This window comes from Mustela nivalis (assembly GCF_964662115.1).
Source record: "Mustela nivalis genome assembly, chromosome: 19".
Taxonomy (NCBI): Eukaryota; Metazoa; Chordata; class Mammalia; order Carnivora; family Mustelidae; genus Mustela; species Mustela nivalis.
In genome coordinates, this window is record NC_139038.1 from 25,241,363 (window position 1) to 25,259,545 (window position 18,183).

At 44.3% G+C, this 18,183-nt stretch overlaps 1 protein-coding gene across 8 annotated transcripts in view; it reads right to left on the minus strand.

Annotated features, from left to right (window-relative positions):
• Window positions 1-6,396: 6,396 nt before the first annotated feature.
• Window positions 6,397-18,183, minus strand: part of TMC5 (transmembrane channel like 5) — an 85,860-nt gene continuing 74,073 nt past the window's right edge. For 7 of the 8 annotated variants that reach the window (XM_082714886.1, XM_082714884.1, XM_082714885.1 and 4 more), the window contains 5 exons: window positions 15,759-15,932; window positions 14,207-14,285; window positions 8,642-8,746; window positions 7,409-7,451; window positions 6,397-6,704 (listed from right to left, as the gene is read on the minus strand). In XM_082714886.1, coding sequence (XP_082571012.1) covers window positions 6,658-6,704; window positions 7,409-7,451; window positions 8,642-8,746; window positions 14,207-14,285; window positions 15,759-15,932 — 448 coding nt within the window. In that variant the 3' untranslated portion in view covers window positions 6,397-6,657. Of the gene's footprint in view, window positions 6,705-7,408; window positions 7,452-8,641; window positions 8,747-12,964; window positions 13,206-14,206; window positions 14,286-15,758; window positions 15,933-18,183 lie in introns of those variants that run through there. The other variant, XM_082714889.1, reaches the window with a different exon arrangement.

Here is an 18,183-nt window from a genome sequence, read left to right on the forward strand (position 1 = left end):
GGAAGGAAAAGGTCTTCAGAAATGACACACCTGGTGACACAGCACAGCCTGACCTCATAAAACTGAAATCTGCTGTTTGCCAGGAACTTCAGTGTTTTAACATGCATCATCCCAAATCCCAGAAAAACCATACAGAGGTATTATTCCCTTTTTATGAATGAGGAAACCAAGGGATTGAAAACTTAAAGTCACTTACCCAAGGTCTCAGAGTCCTTGGTGCAAAGGAGATGCCAATCCAAGCCAATCCAACCTCAGGGCCCTTGCTCTTAACCATTTGCCCTGTCTGCCTTTATAATGTAGAGCCCTTAATTCTGAGCTCTGTGCTCTTTTCCACAGAAGCTTCCAGGGGTCTTACTGTGAACTGAAGTAGCAATATCTAAAATGAAACGGAGTTGGCGCATCTGGGTGGCTCAGTTGATTAAGCATCTGACTTAATTTCAGCCCAGGTTATAATCTCAGGGCGGGGAGATGGAGACCCCCATCAGGCTCCGTAGCCTGCTTAAGATTCTCTCTCACCCTCTGCCCCAACTGCTCGCACATGCATTCTCTCTCTTAAAAAAAAAAAAAAGAAAGAAAGAAAATGGAATTTGAGTCTTCAGAAAGTTGCGAAGCCATCTGTCTCCTGTAGCTGACCCTGCTCCTACCTTTCGGCCACATCTACACCCTGGCCCACAGGCCCTCAACTTGGGCATGACTTCCCTCCTAAGCCCCAGTGGGTCACTAGCCTCCCACTCGAAGCCACCGGACCACCAGTCCACATGGCTTGACGGTAGACATGCAGGTTGAGTTTCGCTACAGTTGGCATTGGCAAGGGCATGATGATTGAGGCTTGGGACATTTGCCATCAACATTTACAAAGAAGTTTTCTTGAATCCGAAAATTAACAACAGGACAAAGATTTATTCAATCAACAGAACAAATACCCAAGCTGTGCATACTTCCATACCACACCACGACTAGAACAGCAAGAGGAGGAGGGGAGCCCAAAGACCAAATGCTTCTGAAGACTGAACCCCACGTTGGCAAGTGCACTGCACAGCAGACAAGGGATTCTTTCTAGGGCAGTATAGAGTTAACACCCCTTCTGTTGTGGGAAGACCTCCTGAGAGCCAGGAGTTCTGTTACTTGACCTTTGTCCCAAATCCATTTTGCCCTTGACCCAGACCCAGTGAAGGATTGAGTTCCAGTGCTAAGATGTTGGGTCCTTGAAGAATGGAGAATTTGGGTGAAGAAAGAAGGTGTTAGTACTACTATTAGGCACTTGGAAGGATTAATATAGGGATTAAAAATGGGATTTGAGATCAGGGAAAACTAAATCCGATTTTATGGTCAGCAATTTAATTGCTTGGACAAGTTCCTTATTTGATCTGTAAAATAGGGGCAGTATTTTTTTTTTTTTAAGAGTTTTCTTTATTTTTGAGAGACAGCACAAGTGAGGGGAGGAGCAGAGGGAAAAGCAGACTCCCTGCTGACTCAGGGCTCAATCCAGGAACCTGGGATTGTGACCTGAGCCAAAGGCAGATGCTTAAATTGAGCCACCCAGGCACCCAAAATAGGGGCAGTATTGGTACTGCCCTAGGGGCGGCTGATTAAATAACAAAGTGCATGTAAAAGGCATGTAAAATGTTATTAACATTTATGGACTCCCTGACATACTAGACACTTTCAAATGCTTTCCACGTGTTTGCAACAACACTGTGAGGTTACTACCATCACAATCCCCCTCTGTTTTTTAAAAAGACTTATTTGAGAGAGTGTGTGGGGGAGGGGAGCATTGCACAGAGGGAGAGAGAGAATCTCTGGCCTTCTCTCTGCTGAGCATAGAGCCCGACACAGTGCTCAGTCTCACCACCCTACTACGATCATGACTTGAGCTGAAACCAAGAGTCCAATGCTTAACAGACTGCACCACCCAGGCGCCCCACAATCCCACTTTATAGTGAAGGACCCCAAAGCACAGGGAAGTTAAGTAACTTGCCTAAAGTCACACACCAGTAACAGCATAAGGATTTGGTCCAGGTGATGTAATTCCAGAGTTCATACCCTAAGCCCCTGCCTATCCTTGTATCCAGCGCATAGCAAGGACTCACTAAAGAGAAAAACTTGATCATTCCTAACACCTATTATGGTGCCTGTTATATGGTAGATGCTCAATAAATGTTTGTTGAAGGACTGAATTATGGGATAGCCAACTGGAAACTTATCAAGGAAACTAGAGGTACAGACCTAGTTCAAGTGGGAGTTATAGATAAATGATTCAGTATTCAGCAGCATCAAGGGGTCATCCCAAGAAACTCAATACAGATAAAAATTGTCCCCTCTGCCATGCGACCTTGACCTGAGCGGGAGGCAGATGCTGAACCAACCAAGCCACCCCGGCATCTCAAAGAAGACAGTCTTTTTTTTTTTTTTTTTTTTTAAGATTTTATTTATTTGGCAGAGAGGGACACTGCGAGAGAGGGAACACAAGCAGGGGGAGAGGGAGGAGAAGCAGGCTTGCCATAGAGCAGGGAGCCCGATGTGGGGCTCGATCCCAGAACCCTGGGATCAGGACCTGAGCCAAAGGCAGATGCTTAATGACTGAGCCATCTAGGTGCCCCAAGAAGACAGGACAGAGTCTTAAGCAGACTCCGAGCTGAGCACAGAACCCAGCACAGAGCTCAATCTCAGGACCTCCAGATCATGACCTGAGCTAAAACCAAGAGGTGAACACCCAACCAACAGAGCCACCCAGGCGCCCCTCCCTAATACAATATTCTAAGCTCCCTATTTGCATGTTCAGGTGGCTTCTCTGGTCAGGCATTTTGGGAAGAAGTACAGCACTCCCCCCTCATCCCTGGGCCGATGCCTTAGTCCTGGATGGTACCAAACCTTATACATACTATGAGTTTTCCCATCACACACACCTATGGTAAAGCTTACCTTAGAAATCAGACCTAGTAAGACAATAACAGTAACAATATACTATAAAACAAGTTAGGTGAATGTAATCTCTCTCCAAACATTGTCCCGTACTCACCCTTCTTCTCATGATTGAAGGAGATAAAATGCCTGTGTGAAGAGATGAAGCGAGATGAGGGGCGTAGGCTCTGTGACATAGCCTTAGGCTACTACTGACCTCCTGACAACTGGGCAGAAGGAGAACCCATCTGCTTCCTGGCTGCAGACCAGGGGTCTGTGGAGGCCGAGAAAAATCAAGGCCATCCCACCTCAGGTTTAGCCTTAGCATAGGTACAGCCATCTTAGCTCCGGCAGCCATCTCAGACCCCTGTGCCCAAGGGCTGAACTTTCCCCCACCCTGCTTTAGTAAGCCCCACCCTGCTTTAGTAACAGGAACCCATAAATACCCCTGCCTTAACTAAGCTTGGGGTCCAAGTCCCTACTCCGCTGTGTGGGGTATACTTGGGCCCAAGCTCAAGCTTGTCAAGTAAACCCTCATGTGATGGCATCAGTGTTGGCTCCTTGGTGCTCTCTCCTACGCGAAAACTCAGGCATAACAGGGTCATGGAAACTTGAAAAAGCGAAACCATGCATAAGGTATTCTAGATCCTGGATCACTAGTTCTCAGCCCTGGTTTTCCACAGAAACCATTTGGGGACCTTTAAAGTACAGGCACCTGATTTGGTTGGTCTAGACTGGGACCTGGGCCTGACTGTTGGTGGTCAGCGGCTCTGGTGATTCTGAGTGCAGCCGGCGCTGAGGACCCTGATGCCTAATGGGGCCCTGAGAGGACTGGGAGCGTTGACCCCTGTTAGAAAGCTGAACTGTATTGACCCAAAATTCATATGCTGGAAATCTGAACCCAATACCTCAAAATATAATCATATTTGGATATATGGCCTTTAATTACGTGACTAAGTTATATTAAGGCTATTAGGGTGGGACCTAATCCAATCTGCCCATTGACCTTATAAGGAGAGGAAATTTGAACACATAAAAGGTACATGCAAGAAAAAAAAAAAGGCAAAAAGTAAAAGAAATACATGCAGAGGACACAGCGAGGTAGTCACCTGTAAGCCCAAGAGGCATCAGAAGGAAATGAAAATTGTGGACACTGACAGGACCATGACCTTGGACATCTCCACCTCCAGGAATGTGGAAAAATAAATTTTTTTAAGCCAGCCCTTCTGTGGGATTTGGTTACGGCAGCCCTAGCAAGCCAATATAGTCCCTATCTCAAGCTTAAGGTTGTTGTTTTTTTTTAATTATTTTTTAAAGATTTTATTTATTTGACAGAGATCACAAGCAGGTAGGCAGAGAGAGAGGGAAGCAGGCTCCCCCTGAGCAGAGAGCATGATGCAGGGCTCAATCCCAGGACCCTGGGATCATGACCAAGCCAAAGGCAGAGGCTTTAACCCACTGAGCCACTGAGGTGCTCCCTTTTTAAAAAAATTTTTTTAAATATTTTATTCATTTATTTGAGAGAGAAAGCATGAGAGGAAGGAAGAGCACAGAGGGAGAGGGAGAGGCAGTCCCTGCTGAGCAGGGAGCCCAACATGGTGCTCAATCCCAGAACCCTGGGATCCGGACCTGAGCTGAAGGCAGACACTTAACCAACTGAGCCACCCAGGTACCCCTCGAGTCCAAGTTTTAAAAGTATCCTTGCATCCAAATGTTTGTGATACCTACAGACTAGATCTTTCTTCTTCCCTGATACTTCCTGGAGAAGTAGGAGTTGACACAAGCCATGGAAGCAAAGAGAGAAGCATTCCAGATATAACCCTTAGCATATGGTGAATAAGCAAAAATGCTACTTTCAGAGGAAGTTCATATTTTAGTGGAGAAGCCAAAGAAGCACAAAGCAGCATCAAGATGACGCAGAGGGGGAAAAAGTCACTTCAGACATCAAGTCAGTGGGCTGCCTTCACTGACCTCACCAACAAGTTAAGTCTCCTGTAGTCCCCTGGGCTTCTCCTTCACAGCACCTATCACAATCACAATTACTTACTATTTATTAGTTAACTGTCTAAATTAATCTGCTAGGGACGCCTGGGTGGCTCAGTTGGTTGAGCGTCTGCCTTCAGCTCAGGTTAAGATCCCAGGGATTCTGTTTCTCTCTTTCCCTCTACCCCCTCCCAACTCACGTTCTCTCTCTCAAGCAAATAAATAATCTTTTTATTATTTTTTAAAGATTTTATTTATTTATTTGATAGAGATCACAAGTAGATGGAGAGGCAGGTAGAGAGAGAGAGAGAGAGAGATGGAAGCAGGCTCCCTGCTGAGCAGAGAGCCCGATGCGGGACTCGATCCCAGGACCCTGAGATCATGACCTGAGCCGAAGGCAGCAGCTTTACCCACTGAGCCACCCAGGCGCCCTAAATAATCTTTTTAAAAAATGAAATAAATTAATCTGCTAGGCAATAAGCACAGGAGGGCACCAATAGTGTCTTGAGTTGTTCACCACCTTCTTCACAACTACTTGGCATGTATTTGTTAAATGAATGAATAAACACAGCGTGCAACCACTACCAAGCACAAAACCCCAAAAATTAACCAGCTGATGAAAGGAGTTAACGAATAAGTAAGTGAATAAAATGTGAATCGATGACTGGACATTGACTAGATGCTTGTGTTTCAAACGCATGTTAAATGTTTTCAAAATTCAGTTCCAGTTACATTTCATGGTGGTGATTACTCAAGAAGGGACTTCTCACCTGAATAATTTGGTGATTTCTGCTGGATGCTTCAGTTCTAAGTACAGTCACACGCCTTGTGAATCATTTAGCAAATCTGCAAAAGAAACTATATGTTGAGGCACCTGGCTGGCTTAGTCGGAAGAATGTGCCACTCTTGATTTCAGGGTCGTGAGTTCAAGCCCCATGCTGGGTGTAGAGATTACTTCAATAAATAAAAATTTATTATATATTACTTAAATAAATAAAAATATTAAAAAGAATGCTATGTATACATATGTGTGTATATACACACACACATACATATATATCCATTCCACACACACATATACATACATATGTTTCACATCACCACTGGTTTCATGTTTGATTCAACGTAAGACTTTGATGCTGACTCATGTGTCAACCTCACAGGGGTAGAATCCCAATCCACACCCACGCCAACCCCAAAGACTCATACTTGATATTCAATAAAGGTTTTAGATAAGATCTCTTGTTGTATTTCACCTTTGGGTAACATGGGGTGGGATATTTGTAGTTCAAGGTCATGAACAAATGTAGGTTCCCAAATTTAGAGGCCTCACATCCCTGAATAAGGATCCCATTTTTATTCAGGCCGGACTATTTGTCTGAGCACTGGTTTCCAAACCTTTGCCGGGGCCGGGAGAAGAGATTTCTAAGGACCAATAATCCATGTGCACATCTCTTAAAGACTGAATACATAATTCCCAGGTTCTCTCTTCCAGGTCTTTATGAACCAGTCTAAATGTTACAACAGTCTTTATTTTCAAAGCCCAAATATTTTATCTTGGAAAATCAGCAATCCAGGTATATATATTAAAAAAAAAAAAAACCCAGCAGGGAATGACCAAATTTGCATCAGTATATACAATGTGGCGAGTTTCCCGTCATGGCTAATGGCTTGAATTCCCCTCCTGAAGCTCAGAAAGGCCCGGGTGTCATGGAAGAAGTAGTTCCATCTTTGTCTTTTCATTTGATGGGTGTCTGACTGCTGCAACAAACATCACGCCTCTAGATTCTCTTCTTGAACTGATCGCCTTAATCGCAGGTCTATGGACAGAGAAAAGAGGAATGAGCACCGATGCACCACTGCCTCGTGTCTCCAAGGGAAAGACCAAATTCAAGATCCTCCTGCCTTCTTCTGTTAAGTTTCTGCAATTCTTCCCTTGAACTCCCACCGTTAGGTGACATCAGTAAATGCTATCCCAAAAAAGATGAATGGGTTTGTTTGTTTCCTCCCTAAAATTCATTCTCCTCTGGCCTCAACTCCTGACTTCCTTTGGGAAGTCAACCCTTCCCCATTCTCAGTCCCTAGGGTCTGTTTGGTTGTACCACCTCTACCTACAGATGTCTGATCTGGCCAATGAATCACCACATTTTCATGGCCACAGCAATTGGCTCATGGATGCACACGTCACCCGGTCAGATCGAATGAAATATATTGAGAATTCTGGGTCTCTCCTTCTTTCCCATTAGACTTGAATCTGAGAAGGTATAAGAGGCTGATAAATTGTGAGCAAGGGCCTGTTCGAGAAAAGAGCTAACATGGTAAAAAAAAACGGTATAGAAAGGAACCAGGTTCTGGTGACATATGCTGAGTCTCAGCTTCTGGCCATGCTTCAGGCAAGAATTATTCTTGGATTTTTGCTAAAGCCAGTTTGGGTCAGTTCTTTTCATTGAAAGGCTGATGCAGGAACAGCTCTGACCCGCTCTCATTTGGTTGGGTCTCCTTCAGGGCCAGTCTGGTTACTCACCACAAGCAGCATCTTGTTCCCTGACATGCAAAGGGTCCGGTTGCTGAAAGGGAATAAAACAGGTGGCCTCATCACTGGAAGAGAATGCAGACTCGGGTCCTGTTGCATAGCTGATGGGATCCGTGAGCCCCCTCCATTTCAAAATTAAGATGTGGCAGATGGAAACCAGGGCTCAGTCACAGACAAAGAAAACATGTTTTGTTTGGTCTTTTAAGGGAAAGTGATTCCATTAATTTATTCATTCATCTCTTAGATATTTACTGAGCATCTACAATATGCCAGGTAATATATCAGGGCCTGGGGCTCTAAGGATACAGACAGCATCTCTGCCTGCATAGGATTTAGAGTCAGGCCTCTAGATGCTGTATCTACATCATGCAAATGGTATTAATTTGCACAGATAGTAAATGGCATGGCAGTCTCTTCCGACAAGATCCTAGCTTCCAAAACCCAGTGGCATTTGAAATTAAAGTGGATTTACCGTTTATCCATATCTTCTGGGACACCAAGGAAGCTAACAAGGGTTTTGGACTTAAAGCAGGATTTCAAATACCTCTTATACCCTCTTGGTAAGCATAAAATTGGTAAAATCTTCTTAAGAGTATGATATGGTAAAATCTATTAACATTATCATGGGCATGCCCTATGGCAAAAATACTCACATAAAAATAGTTTAAAATGTTTCATTACACACTGTTTTTAGTATTAGAAACAAAAAACCTGGAAACAACCCAAATGTCCAAATATATACCAACTGAAACAATGTCAGAAATTTAGTATTAAGTGATGAGGGATGGAGTTATGATACTAGGTGTATAGCATAGCCCCACTTTTCTAATAAATTAATAAATTTGTATATGCAGACGCATATATATGTATATTTAGAGATGCCTAGGGAAGAAGATCCGGAAGAGTAGACAGTGAACCATTATCACCGTGGGATGAGATTTCAAGGTACTTTCCCTCTCGGTGGAAATACTTCTGGATGCCTGGATTAGACAAGAGATGCACCCAAGCCCCATGAGGGCCTTTATCATGGTAACCCCAGCACCAAGAACAAGGTTCAGCTTGGAAAGGGTTGAACAGACATTACTTGTTAAATAAAAAAATACAGAAATGTTTAAACATAAGAAAGTGAAGTGCCCTTATGCTACCCGCGTTTCCTGACACACATTTTACAAGGAGGCAAGTCTGTGTCACAAGCGAGGACCCCCAGGCGAAGTCCCGTCTCACCTCTACATCTCTCCTTTCCGGGATGAACGAGCTGGTGGTTCCTCTCTTCTCCACATCCTGCAGCTTGGTCAACTTTTCTATCAGGAACATTTTATCTTTGCCCTCCTGCCAAGAAGGAAAACAAAAACAAGAACAAAAATAAGGAGGATGGTGTGAGGTTAAGAAGAAAATGATGGAAAGAAGGGATATTTTTTTTTTTTTAAGGCAGGTAGGCTCCCAGACACAGGATAGAGACTGCCACCATGTTTTCTCTCTCTCTCTCTCTTCTTTTTAAGATTCACTTACGTATTTGAAGGGGGGGGGGTGGGAGAGGGCAGAGGGAGAGAGTCTTTTTTTTTTTTAAGATTTCATTTATTTATTTGACAGACAGAGACAGTGAGAGAAGGAATACAAGCAGGGGGAGTGGGAGAGGGAGAAGCAGGCTTCCTGCTGAGCATGGAGCCTGATGCGGGGCTCGATCCCAGGACCCTAGGATCATGACCTGGGCCGAAGGCAGATGCTTAACATCTGAGCCACCCAGGCACCCCGCCCTTTTTTCTCATTAAACTTTCACCCGCGAATTTGAGTATCTAACAAACAGTTATCATTATCATTTAACATCCAACAGTTTTTTGCAGTGGTATGTCCTTCATAATAATTTTCTTTTTTAAGGTTTTATTTATTTATTTGACACAGAGAGACAGAGTACAAGCAGGGGAAGAGAGAGAAGCAGGCTCTCCACTGAGCAAGGAGCCCAGTGTAGGGCTCAATCCTAGGACCCCCAGATCACAACCTGAGATGAAGGCAGATGCCCAACTGACTGAGCCACCCAGGCGCCCCTCATAATAATTTTCTATTTCCCTCATTCCTTCTACATTTATTCACTGGAATTCCACAAGGAAAAGCTGTCCTTGGGAATTGGCATTTTAAACAAGTCTGCTAGCTGTCTTGGATATAGCCAACTGGTTTGGAAAGTGCTGGTTTCTAGCAGCGATTTCCATACTCTAGTGCCAATTAGAATTACCTGGAGAGCTTGCAAAAATGAAAACGCCTAGGATTTATCCAAATGATCTAAACTCAGGGAGGCAAAATTGCATGGTAGTTAAGAGTACAAACTTTGGCCTTGCCCAGTTCAAGTCCCACCACTTACTAGCCCTGAGACTTTTGGCAGGTCATTTCACTATGTAAGCCTTAGTTTCCTTAATTTAAAAATAGGGATTAAAGATGTGTATGCCCCTGAGATAGTAATAAAAATTAAATCAGAATTTTTGTTCATTATTTAGCACATGCCAGGCATCATGTAAATGCTCAACAAATGTTATCTGTTGCCATTACTTGTTGGAGGAGATCAGGGTAATAGGAATTTGCATTTTTAATAAGCATTCTAGAGTTTCAGTGAAGGTGATCATACTTTGAGAAGGATTGTTACTGGGCCTATTTCCAGCCTCTTAGTCTGGATTCTTTTAGAGACAACGAGCCTGTCTTTGTGGTCTACCCTCTGGGCCAGACTCCCAAGGATGCAGACCTGTGGAGATGCTTCTGGTGCCTCCCTGAAACGATGCCATCTAAATCCCTCCCCAGTTAACTTGGCACTGCCCTTACAACAGATGGTTTTAAAATCAAATCCCTCCCCTGTTAAAATCTTCTAAAGACTTGCCCAAAATATTCTACGTGCTGTATCACAAAAATACAGGTGATGTTTGTGGGAACAGGCAGGTGAAAGAACATAATTAATCCATGCCCTTTCTTTATACCATATAAAGGACCAACCCAAGTGATCTGAAACCCCAAAGATTCAAGTAGATAGTACCCTGGGGAATCCTGCTTCTTTCCCATGTTCTTAGATGTAAGTGTTCATGTCATAATTATGTTGGTATTTAGAAGAAAAGGGAACCAGCCCAGCAGCCATGAGCAACCTTATTCCCAGACTGTGGTCTCTAAATACCATTTCACCAGGACTCCTTGAAAAAATTATTCATGTTCTGGGACACGTAATGAACAAGAAAAGCCTGGAACATTTTGTCCTTCCACAGAGCAAGTAACCTATCAGAGACTTCTAGTGTCATCAGGGGCGCCTGGGTGGCTCAGCTGGTAGCGGTCGCCTTTGGCTTGGATCATGATCCTAAGGTCCTGGGATCGAGCCCTGAATGGGGCTCCCTGCTTCTTCCTCTCCCTCTGCAGCTATCCATGCTTGTGCTCTCTCTCTCTCTCTCTGTCAAGTAAACAAAATGTGTTTAAAAAAAAAAAAAAGAAAGAAAGAAAGACTTCTGGGGTCATGTCAAAAGAGCCTAGGAGCAAATTCAAAAGGATTTCCATTAGCAAAGGATGAGACTGTTTAAGCACAAATAAATTATTATAATTGAAATATGCCCGGGGCGCTCAGTGGGTTAAAGCCTCTGCCTTTAGCTCAAGTCATGATCTCAGAGTCCTGGGATAGAGCCCCACATAGGGCTCTCTGCTCAGCAGGGAGCCTGCTCCCCGCCCCCGCACCCCACTCGGCCTGCGCCTCTGCCTATTTGTGATCTCTGTCCAATAAATAAATAAAATCTTAAAAAAAAAAAAGATGCCCAAGTATACTTAAATCTATGAACCCATAAGGATGATTTTTAAATCCTCATTGGCCACATTTGGAGGTTGCTAGGTGTAGCGAGTTGAACAGTATCTCCCTTTTGAAAAGATATGTCCAAGTTATCCTGACCCCAGTACCTGTGACTATGGCCTTGTTTGGAAATTAGGTCTTTGCCAATGTAATTAAAGATTCTGAGATGAGGGACGCCTGGGTGGCTCAGTGGGTTAAAGCCTCTGCCTTCGGCTCAGGTCATGATCCCAGGGTCCAGGGATGGAGCCCCGCATCGGGCTCTCTGCTCAGCGGGGAGCCTGCTTCCCTTCCCCTCTCTCTGCCTGCCTCTCTGCCTACTTGTGATCTCTGTCTGTCAAATAAAGAAATAAAATCTAAAAAAAAAAAAAAAAAAAAAAATTCTGAGATGAGATCCTTCTGGATGAGGATGAACCCTAAATTCAAGGATGAGTCCTTAGAAGAGAAAGAAGAAACAGGCACACAGGGAAGAAGAACTTGCAAAGATGGAGGCAGAGAGAGCAGTTAGGAAGCCCTGAACAAACAAACAGCAGGGTGAGCCAGTGGTCCCCAAAAGAAGCTACTAGAACCATGGAACAGATTCTCTCTCACAGCGTTGGAAGGTACCAAACCTGCTGGCACCTTGATTTTGGACTTCTGGCATCAAGAACTGTGAGAGAATAAATCTGTTATTTTAAGCCACCAAGTTTGTGGTAATTTTCTATGGCAGGTCCAAGAAACTAATACAGGAGGGTACCAACACATCATTTAAAAACTGGTAAATTGGGGCGCCTGGGTGGCTCAGTGGGTTAAAGCCTCTGCCTTCAGCTCAGATCATGATCCCAGGGTCCCTGCTTCCCTTCCTCTCTTTCTGCCTGTCTCTCTGCCTACTTGTGATCTCTGTCAAATAAATAAATAAAATCTTTTTAAAAACTGGTAAATAAAAGGGGAAAATGCATCTATGTTGCCTTTCCTCTATAAATTGTATTACAATATAGTCAAATAGTTGGTGAGCAAAAATTCCTTTTTTCATAGAGGAATTCTAGCTAATTAATGCAGAAGAATTCCTAGAAGTAGAGTACCACTATTTTGTCATTTCTCACAAAATCAGGAGGTCTTCTAGGCAATATTAATCAAAGCCTGCAAAATCCATCAGGTGAAAGGCAGATGGGGAGCCTTGCAATGGACAGGTCAGGCTAACTGAGCATGGACCCGCTGATTGCCTTTAACATCACAAAAATAGACAACTGGACATTTTATATCTCAAGGTGACGCCATAAGCAGCTCCGAGCATCGTCTCTGAAGTATTCTAGCTAAAACACTGAATCTGAATTTAATCAGGTTTTCAAATCTCATGAGCAGGGTACAGGAAATATAAAGAAAAAAGAAACAATGGTGAACACCACGACAAGGTTGCAAATCAGATATATCCAGAATGTAACAACTACCACAAGACAAATGATCTGGTTTCGTCAACAATAAATGGCAAGAGAAGAAAGGAGGTGTGAACAATTATAGATAAAAAGAAACACAGGGCGCCTGCCTGGCTGGCTCAGTTGGTTAAGCAACTGCCTTCGGCTCAGGTCATGATCCCAAGATCCTGGGATCAAGCCCCACATTGGGCTCCCTGCTCCGTGGGGAGTCTACTTCTCCCTCTCCCTCTGCTGCTCTGCCTGCTTGTGTTCTCTCGATCTCTAATAAATAAATAAATAAATAAATAAATATCTAAAAAAGGAAAGAAAGAATCAAGAAACATACCAACAAATGCTACCTTTCTCAGATCCTGATCTGAACAACGCTAGTGTAAAAAGACACTTCACAGAGGTGCCTAGATGGCTCTGATGGTTAAGCCTCTGCCTTTGGCTTAGAGTCATGGTCTCTGGTTCTGGGATCGTGCTCCAAGTCGGGCTTCCAGCTCAATGGTGAGTCTGCTTCTCCCTCTCTCTCTGTCTCTCCCACTGTTTGTGCTTTCTCTCTCTCTCTCTCTCTCTCTCAAGGAATCAATAAAATCTTTAAAAACAATTTAAAAAGAACACTTCAGAGGACAATCAGGAAAATTTGACCATTAATTGCAAATGAGATGAGACTAAGGAATTATTACCCTTTCTTTTAGGTGTGATGATGGTATTGTGGTTATATTTTTTAAAAGCCTGTATCTCCATCGGGCTCCCTGCTCAGTGGGGAGCATGCTTTTCCCTCTCTTCCAGGCTTCTGCTCTCTCTCACTATCTCTGTCTCTCTCTCGTAGATAAATTAAAAAAATCTTTTTAAAAAACAAAAAGTCTGTTTCTCTTAAACACATATAAGTTTTTACAGATAAAATTATATAAGTCTAGATGTGCTTTAAAATAATCCAAAGAGGGCACCTGGGTGGCTCAGTGGGTTAAAGCCCCTGCCTTCGGCTCACGTCATGATCCCAGGGTCCTAGGATAGAGTCCCACATCCAGCTCTCTGCTTAGTGGGGAGCCTGCTTTCTCCTCTCTCTGCCTGCCTCTTTGCCTACTTGTGATCTCTGTCGGTCAAATAAACAAATAAAATCTTTAATAAAAAAAAAATTATCCAGAAAGGGCACCTGGGTGGCTCAGTGGGTTAAGCCTCTGTCTCCGGACAGGTCATGATCTCAGGGTCCTTGGATCAAGTCCCACATTGGGCTCTCTGCTCATCAGGGAGCCTGAATCCCCCTCTCTCTCTGCCTGCCTCTCTGCCTACTTGTGATCTCTCTCTCCCTCTGATGAATAAATAAATAAAATCTTTTTAAAAAATAAATTAACTAAATAAAATAAAATAATCCAGAGATGATGAGCACTGGGTATTATATGTAACAACAATAAAATAAAATAATCCAGAGATTTATGTGAGGGTTAATAAAATAACAGTATCCACATGTTGACAGTAGTTGGTACTGAGTGGTGAGCACTCAGACATATTCAGAGTATGTCTGGAAATTCCCCTTATAAAATGTAAAAAAAAAAAAAATGGGAGGAGGATAACAGAGGGACTAAGGGAACTTACATTGATAATCTGTTCATGGAGCAGTCTGATCATAATCTTCCTTCCCTCTGTGATCTGCCAGTAAAGGTAAGTGATGATTCTAGAAGAGAAGAAAAGAAAGAATGACAGACACTTTTGCCAATGTTTTGCAGGTCCTAAATTCCAAAAGGATGCAAAGAAATGGAGATATGCGCTTGCAAGTGGATTTTGGCCCTACAGAGTTTCTGAAAAGTTGTATCTGGGTGAGTTTCAGGTTAGATACATCAGAGCAATGGCTCCAGGGGTGCCTGGGTGGCTCAGATGGTCAAGCATCTGCCTTCGGCTGGGGTCGGTCATGATCTCAGAGTCCTGGGATCAAGCCCCATGTTGGGCTCCCTCTCAGCACAGAGTCTGCTTCCCCTTTTCCCTCTGAGCCTGCCCCCACCCTGCTTGTGCTGTCTCAAGTAAATTAAAAAAAAAAAAAAAAAAAAAAAGAGCAACAGTTCTCAACCTGGCTGTACACGGAATCATGAGAGATGGAAAAAAGATTCATTCCATGGCCTCTTTTCAGAACAATTAACTGAGCTTCTCTGGGCAGAGGGCCAGATGACAGTATTTTTAGAAATTACACATGATTCTCACGTGTAGCCAGTTTGTGAGTCTAGACATTGCTATTCCAACTTCAATGTGATACAGATTTCCTGGGAAGCTTGTCAAAATGCAGATTCTGGGGTTCTGTAGGTCCGGGGTAGGGCCCAAGATTCTGGATCTCTAATAAGCTAGCTACCCAGTGAATTAGAAGTAAGATGCAACAAGGCCCTAGGAAAGCTCAGCATTTTAAAGAGGTCAGTGACAAGCTAGTGTAGGGAAGGGAGGGCATGACCCGGAGCAAGGACACTCTGGTTTTAGCCCCTGTGTCACTCACAGGCTGTGCAGCCCGGAACCTATCTCTGCAAGCCAGCCCATCTCTGTCTCATCACTTCCACCTATAAAACTGAGAGGCTGCTCTGTAAGCACCACCCACTGGTTCCACTAGCCTGTGCTTTTTGAGTTTCGTCTCTCTTGGGGAGGGGTTGCAGTCTCCAACGCCAGCAGGACTAGGCTTCTAGATAGGGACAGCTATTAGCCAACCAACTGTTACCGCAAGAAGATAACACCAGCCTTGGCAGATCTGTTTTTTCACAAGAAGTCAGAAATCAATTGTTTTTATCTGCAAATGGAAGAACACTATCCTACCTACTAACAACACCCGACCCATTTCAATGTAATCAGAATCTCAGAAAGAATCACACACACAATTTTCCCAAGCAGTCTCAAATCCAAATTTTCATTTTGTGTTCATGTTATTTCTTAAGAGGAGGCATAGCAGGCATTGCTTCCTTCATAAAACAGGCAAAAAAGGAAGAAAAGAAAGGAAAGTCTAGGACAAGATGATAATAAGTAACTTTTTTAAAATTCAAGGGCAAAGTCAGGAGCATTCAGAACACTGAGCTACACTGTAGCTCTTTGCTCTCCCAGCAAACCTCCCCCATACTACCCAGGGCAGAGTTAAGGGTATGTTTCCCCCTCCAGATTCCTCAGGTGCTCCACTTACAACACAATGAGGGTGAGGATGAAAAAGAAATGCACACTTCCGATGAGGTTCCGGTAGATCCAAACAACCCACAGGTAGCTAGGCCTTTTACTCAGGGTGTCGATCCAGCCGTAGATGGAGTTAATGAAGAACGGCAGACCTCGGAAGGGGCCACAGTCAGCGGAAGGTTTCAGTCTGGTAAAACAAGGGACAGAAAGACATCTCTAGCACCGGACTTGGGTATAGCTTTTTCTGGAATCAAACTGTCCTTTCTGGGCTCTGCCCCTGGAAGCAGCAATTCTTGCCTGCTGTACACATACCCTCCTTCCAACGAAACCCTCACCCTCAAGGCCTCAGCTATTATGTTTTATACATGTGACTTGTACTCCAAGGACCTGCTCCCAGACAGGCTTCTCACCAGATCTACTTGTTGCCCATCCAAAGAGGAGACAGTGATATCCTGGCGTGAAGAACTGAACTGGGTGATCAGATTCTTTTTCTGGGGAACTTGAACTAAGAAATATGAAGAGGGGTCCCTGTGATTTGTGGAAGCTGAGCCTGAATTGTGAATTGTGAATTATGAATTGTGAAGCTGGAGCTGAATTGTGGCAACAGTGGCCAGATGCAGTCAGTTGTTATGAACCAACAGAAACTAGAGGGAAACTAGGAACTGGTTAGAGAGAGAGAGAAAAGGGAGATGCAAAGACATCATTAAACAGAGGAGCCTGCCCTGAAGCCACTTGAGTTCCTTATGGTTCCAGTTCTGCTTACATCCTAAAAGTCAACTCCTCTGTTCTTTCATTTGTTCATTCATTCACTCATTCATTCATTCAATAAAAGTTTACCGTACCTGTACCCGGCATTGGGCTAGATACTAACCCTTGGGGATTCCATAGTAAATAAGACAGATGTGGACTGTGCCCTCTTGGGTTTACATTTTAGTAAGAAAGATGGACAACTAGGGATGCCTGGGTGGCTCAGTCAGTTAAGCCTCTGCCTTCAGCTCAGGTCATGATCCCAGGTTCCTGGGATGGAGTCCGCATCGGGCTCGCTGCTCAGTGGGGTGAGTTTGTTTCCTCCTTTCCCTATGCCCCTCCCCCCACTCATGCACTCCCCCTCTCTCTTTCAAATAAAAGCTTTTTTTTTAAATTAAAAAATAGGGGTGCCTGGGTGGCTCAGTAGGTTAAGGCTTCTGCCTTCGGCTCAGGTCATGATCCCAGGGTCCTGGGACGGAGCCCCGCGTCGGGCTCTTTTGCCCAGCAGGGAGCCTGCTTCCCTTCCTCTCTCTCTGCCTCTCTGCCTACTTGTGATCTCTGTCTGTCAAATAAATAAATAAAATCTTAAAAAAAAAATAAACTATGAAAAAAAGAAAGATGAACAACTACTGGGTAATGATTAGACAAAGGTTCAAATAAAGGCATTTCTGACCATGAACGATGAATGAAGAAAGGAAACTGCCTGAGAGAGAGAAGAGGTGGAACTGACATAGATAAGCAGGGTCAGGAGGGTCACCTCTTGAAGATGACTTCTGAGCCAAGAAACAGAGGGTGGACAGAAGGCCACCAAGCAAAGGGAGTGGGGAGAACACTTCAAACAGAGGACTCCACCCTGTGTCAGGAGAGGCTCACAGGGTCCCAGGCATGGAGCAAGAGCCACGAGGATGAAGGGAAGTGGAGCCAATGTGGGTTGAGGTCAGAGAGTTCGGAGGGAACCAGCTCAAGCAGGGCATTTCGGTTCACTTGGCTGAAGTCCTGTCCCTGTTCTGGGAAGCGGCTGTACTTCTGTACTTGGAGAAGTGAGGAAGCTGTGCCAAGTCATCTGCTAGGTAGGTGGTGACCAAACCAAGATCTCCTCCTTCCCTTGGTTGTTGTGTCTGCTGATTTCCAAGGGAATTTGGGCTAAAACAATGTATCAAGCTTATTAAGCATGTCTTCTCACTCTGATGTTTTGACATCCAGGGTTTTACTGACCCTGGAGAGACAGCCCTTGGTCCAGAGCCCTTATCCCACCCTCCACCGACTCTTATCAGGCTCTCACACTCAGGGTCACTACCCTTGTGCCCTGATCACCCCAGGCCCAGGTACCAGACAACTCCAGTCAGCCCCTATACCTCAAAGCCCACTGAAATTGTTCCAACTAGCCAATCCTAAACCTGCCTACCCTGCCTCGACCTTTCCTTCCCATGGAAACCACCATAGAGGCTCTTGCTCACATTTTCTCCTCACTCCCTCTGCAACCTGACCAACCCTGGGGCTTCCACACGTGGCCCCCCGTGGTGTGGTACTCCCATCCCCCCCACCACCACTTCTACTGCGGTCTGAGAATAACAAATCACCTTTTCAACAGCATTCACGTTCTGATCTGCTGGCCTCACCATACCTTAATCATAATAAAGCCGAAATATTAAAGCCTTCACCCACCCCATCTCTAAGACCTCACCACAAGG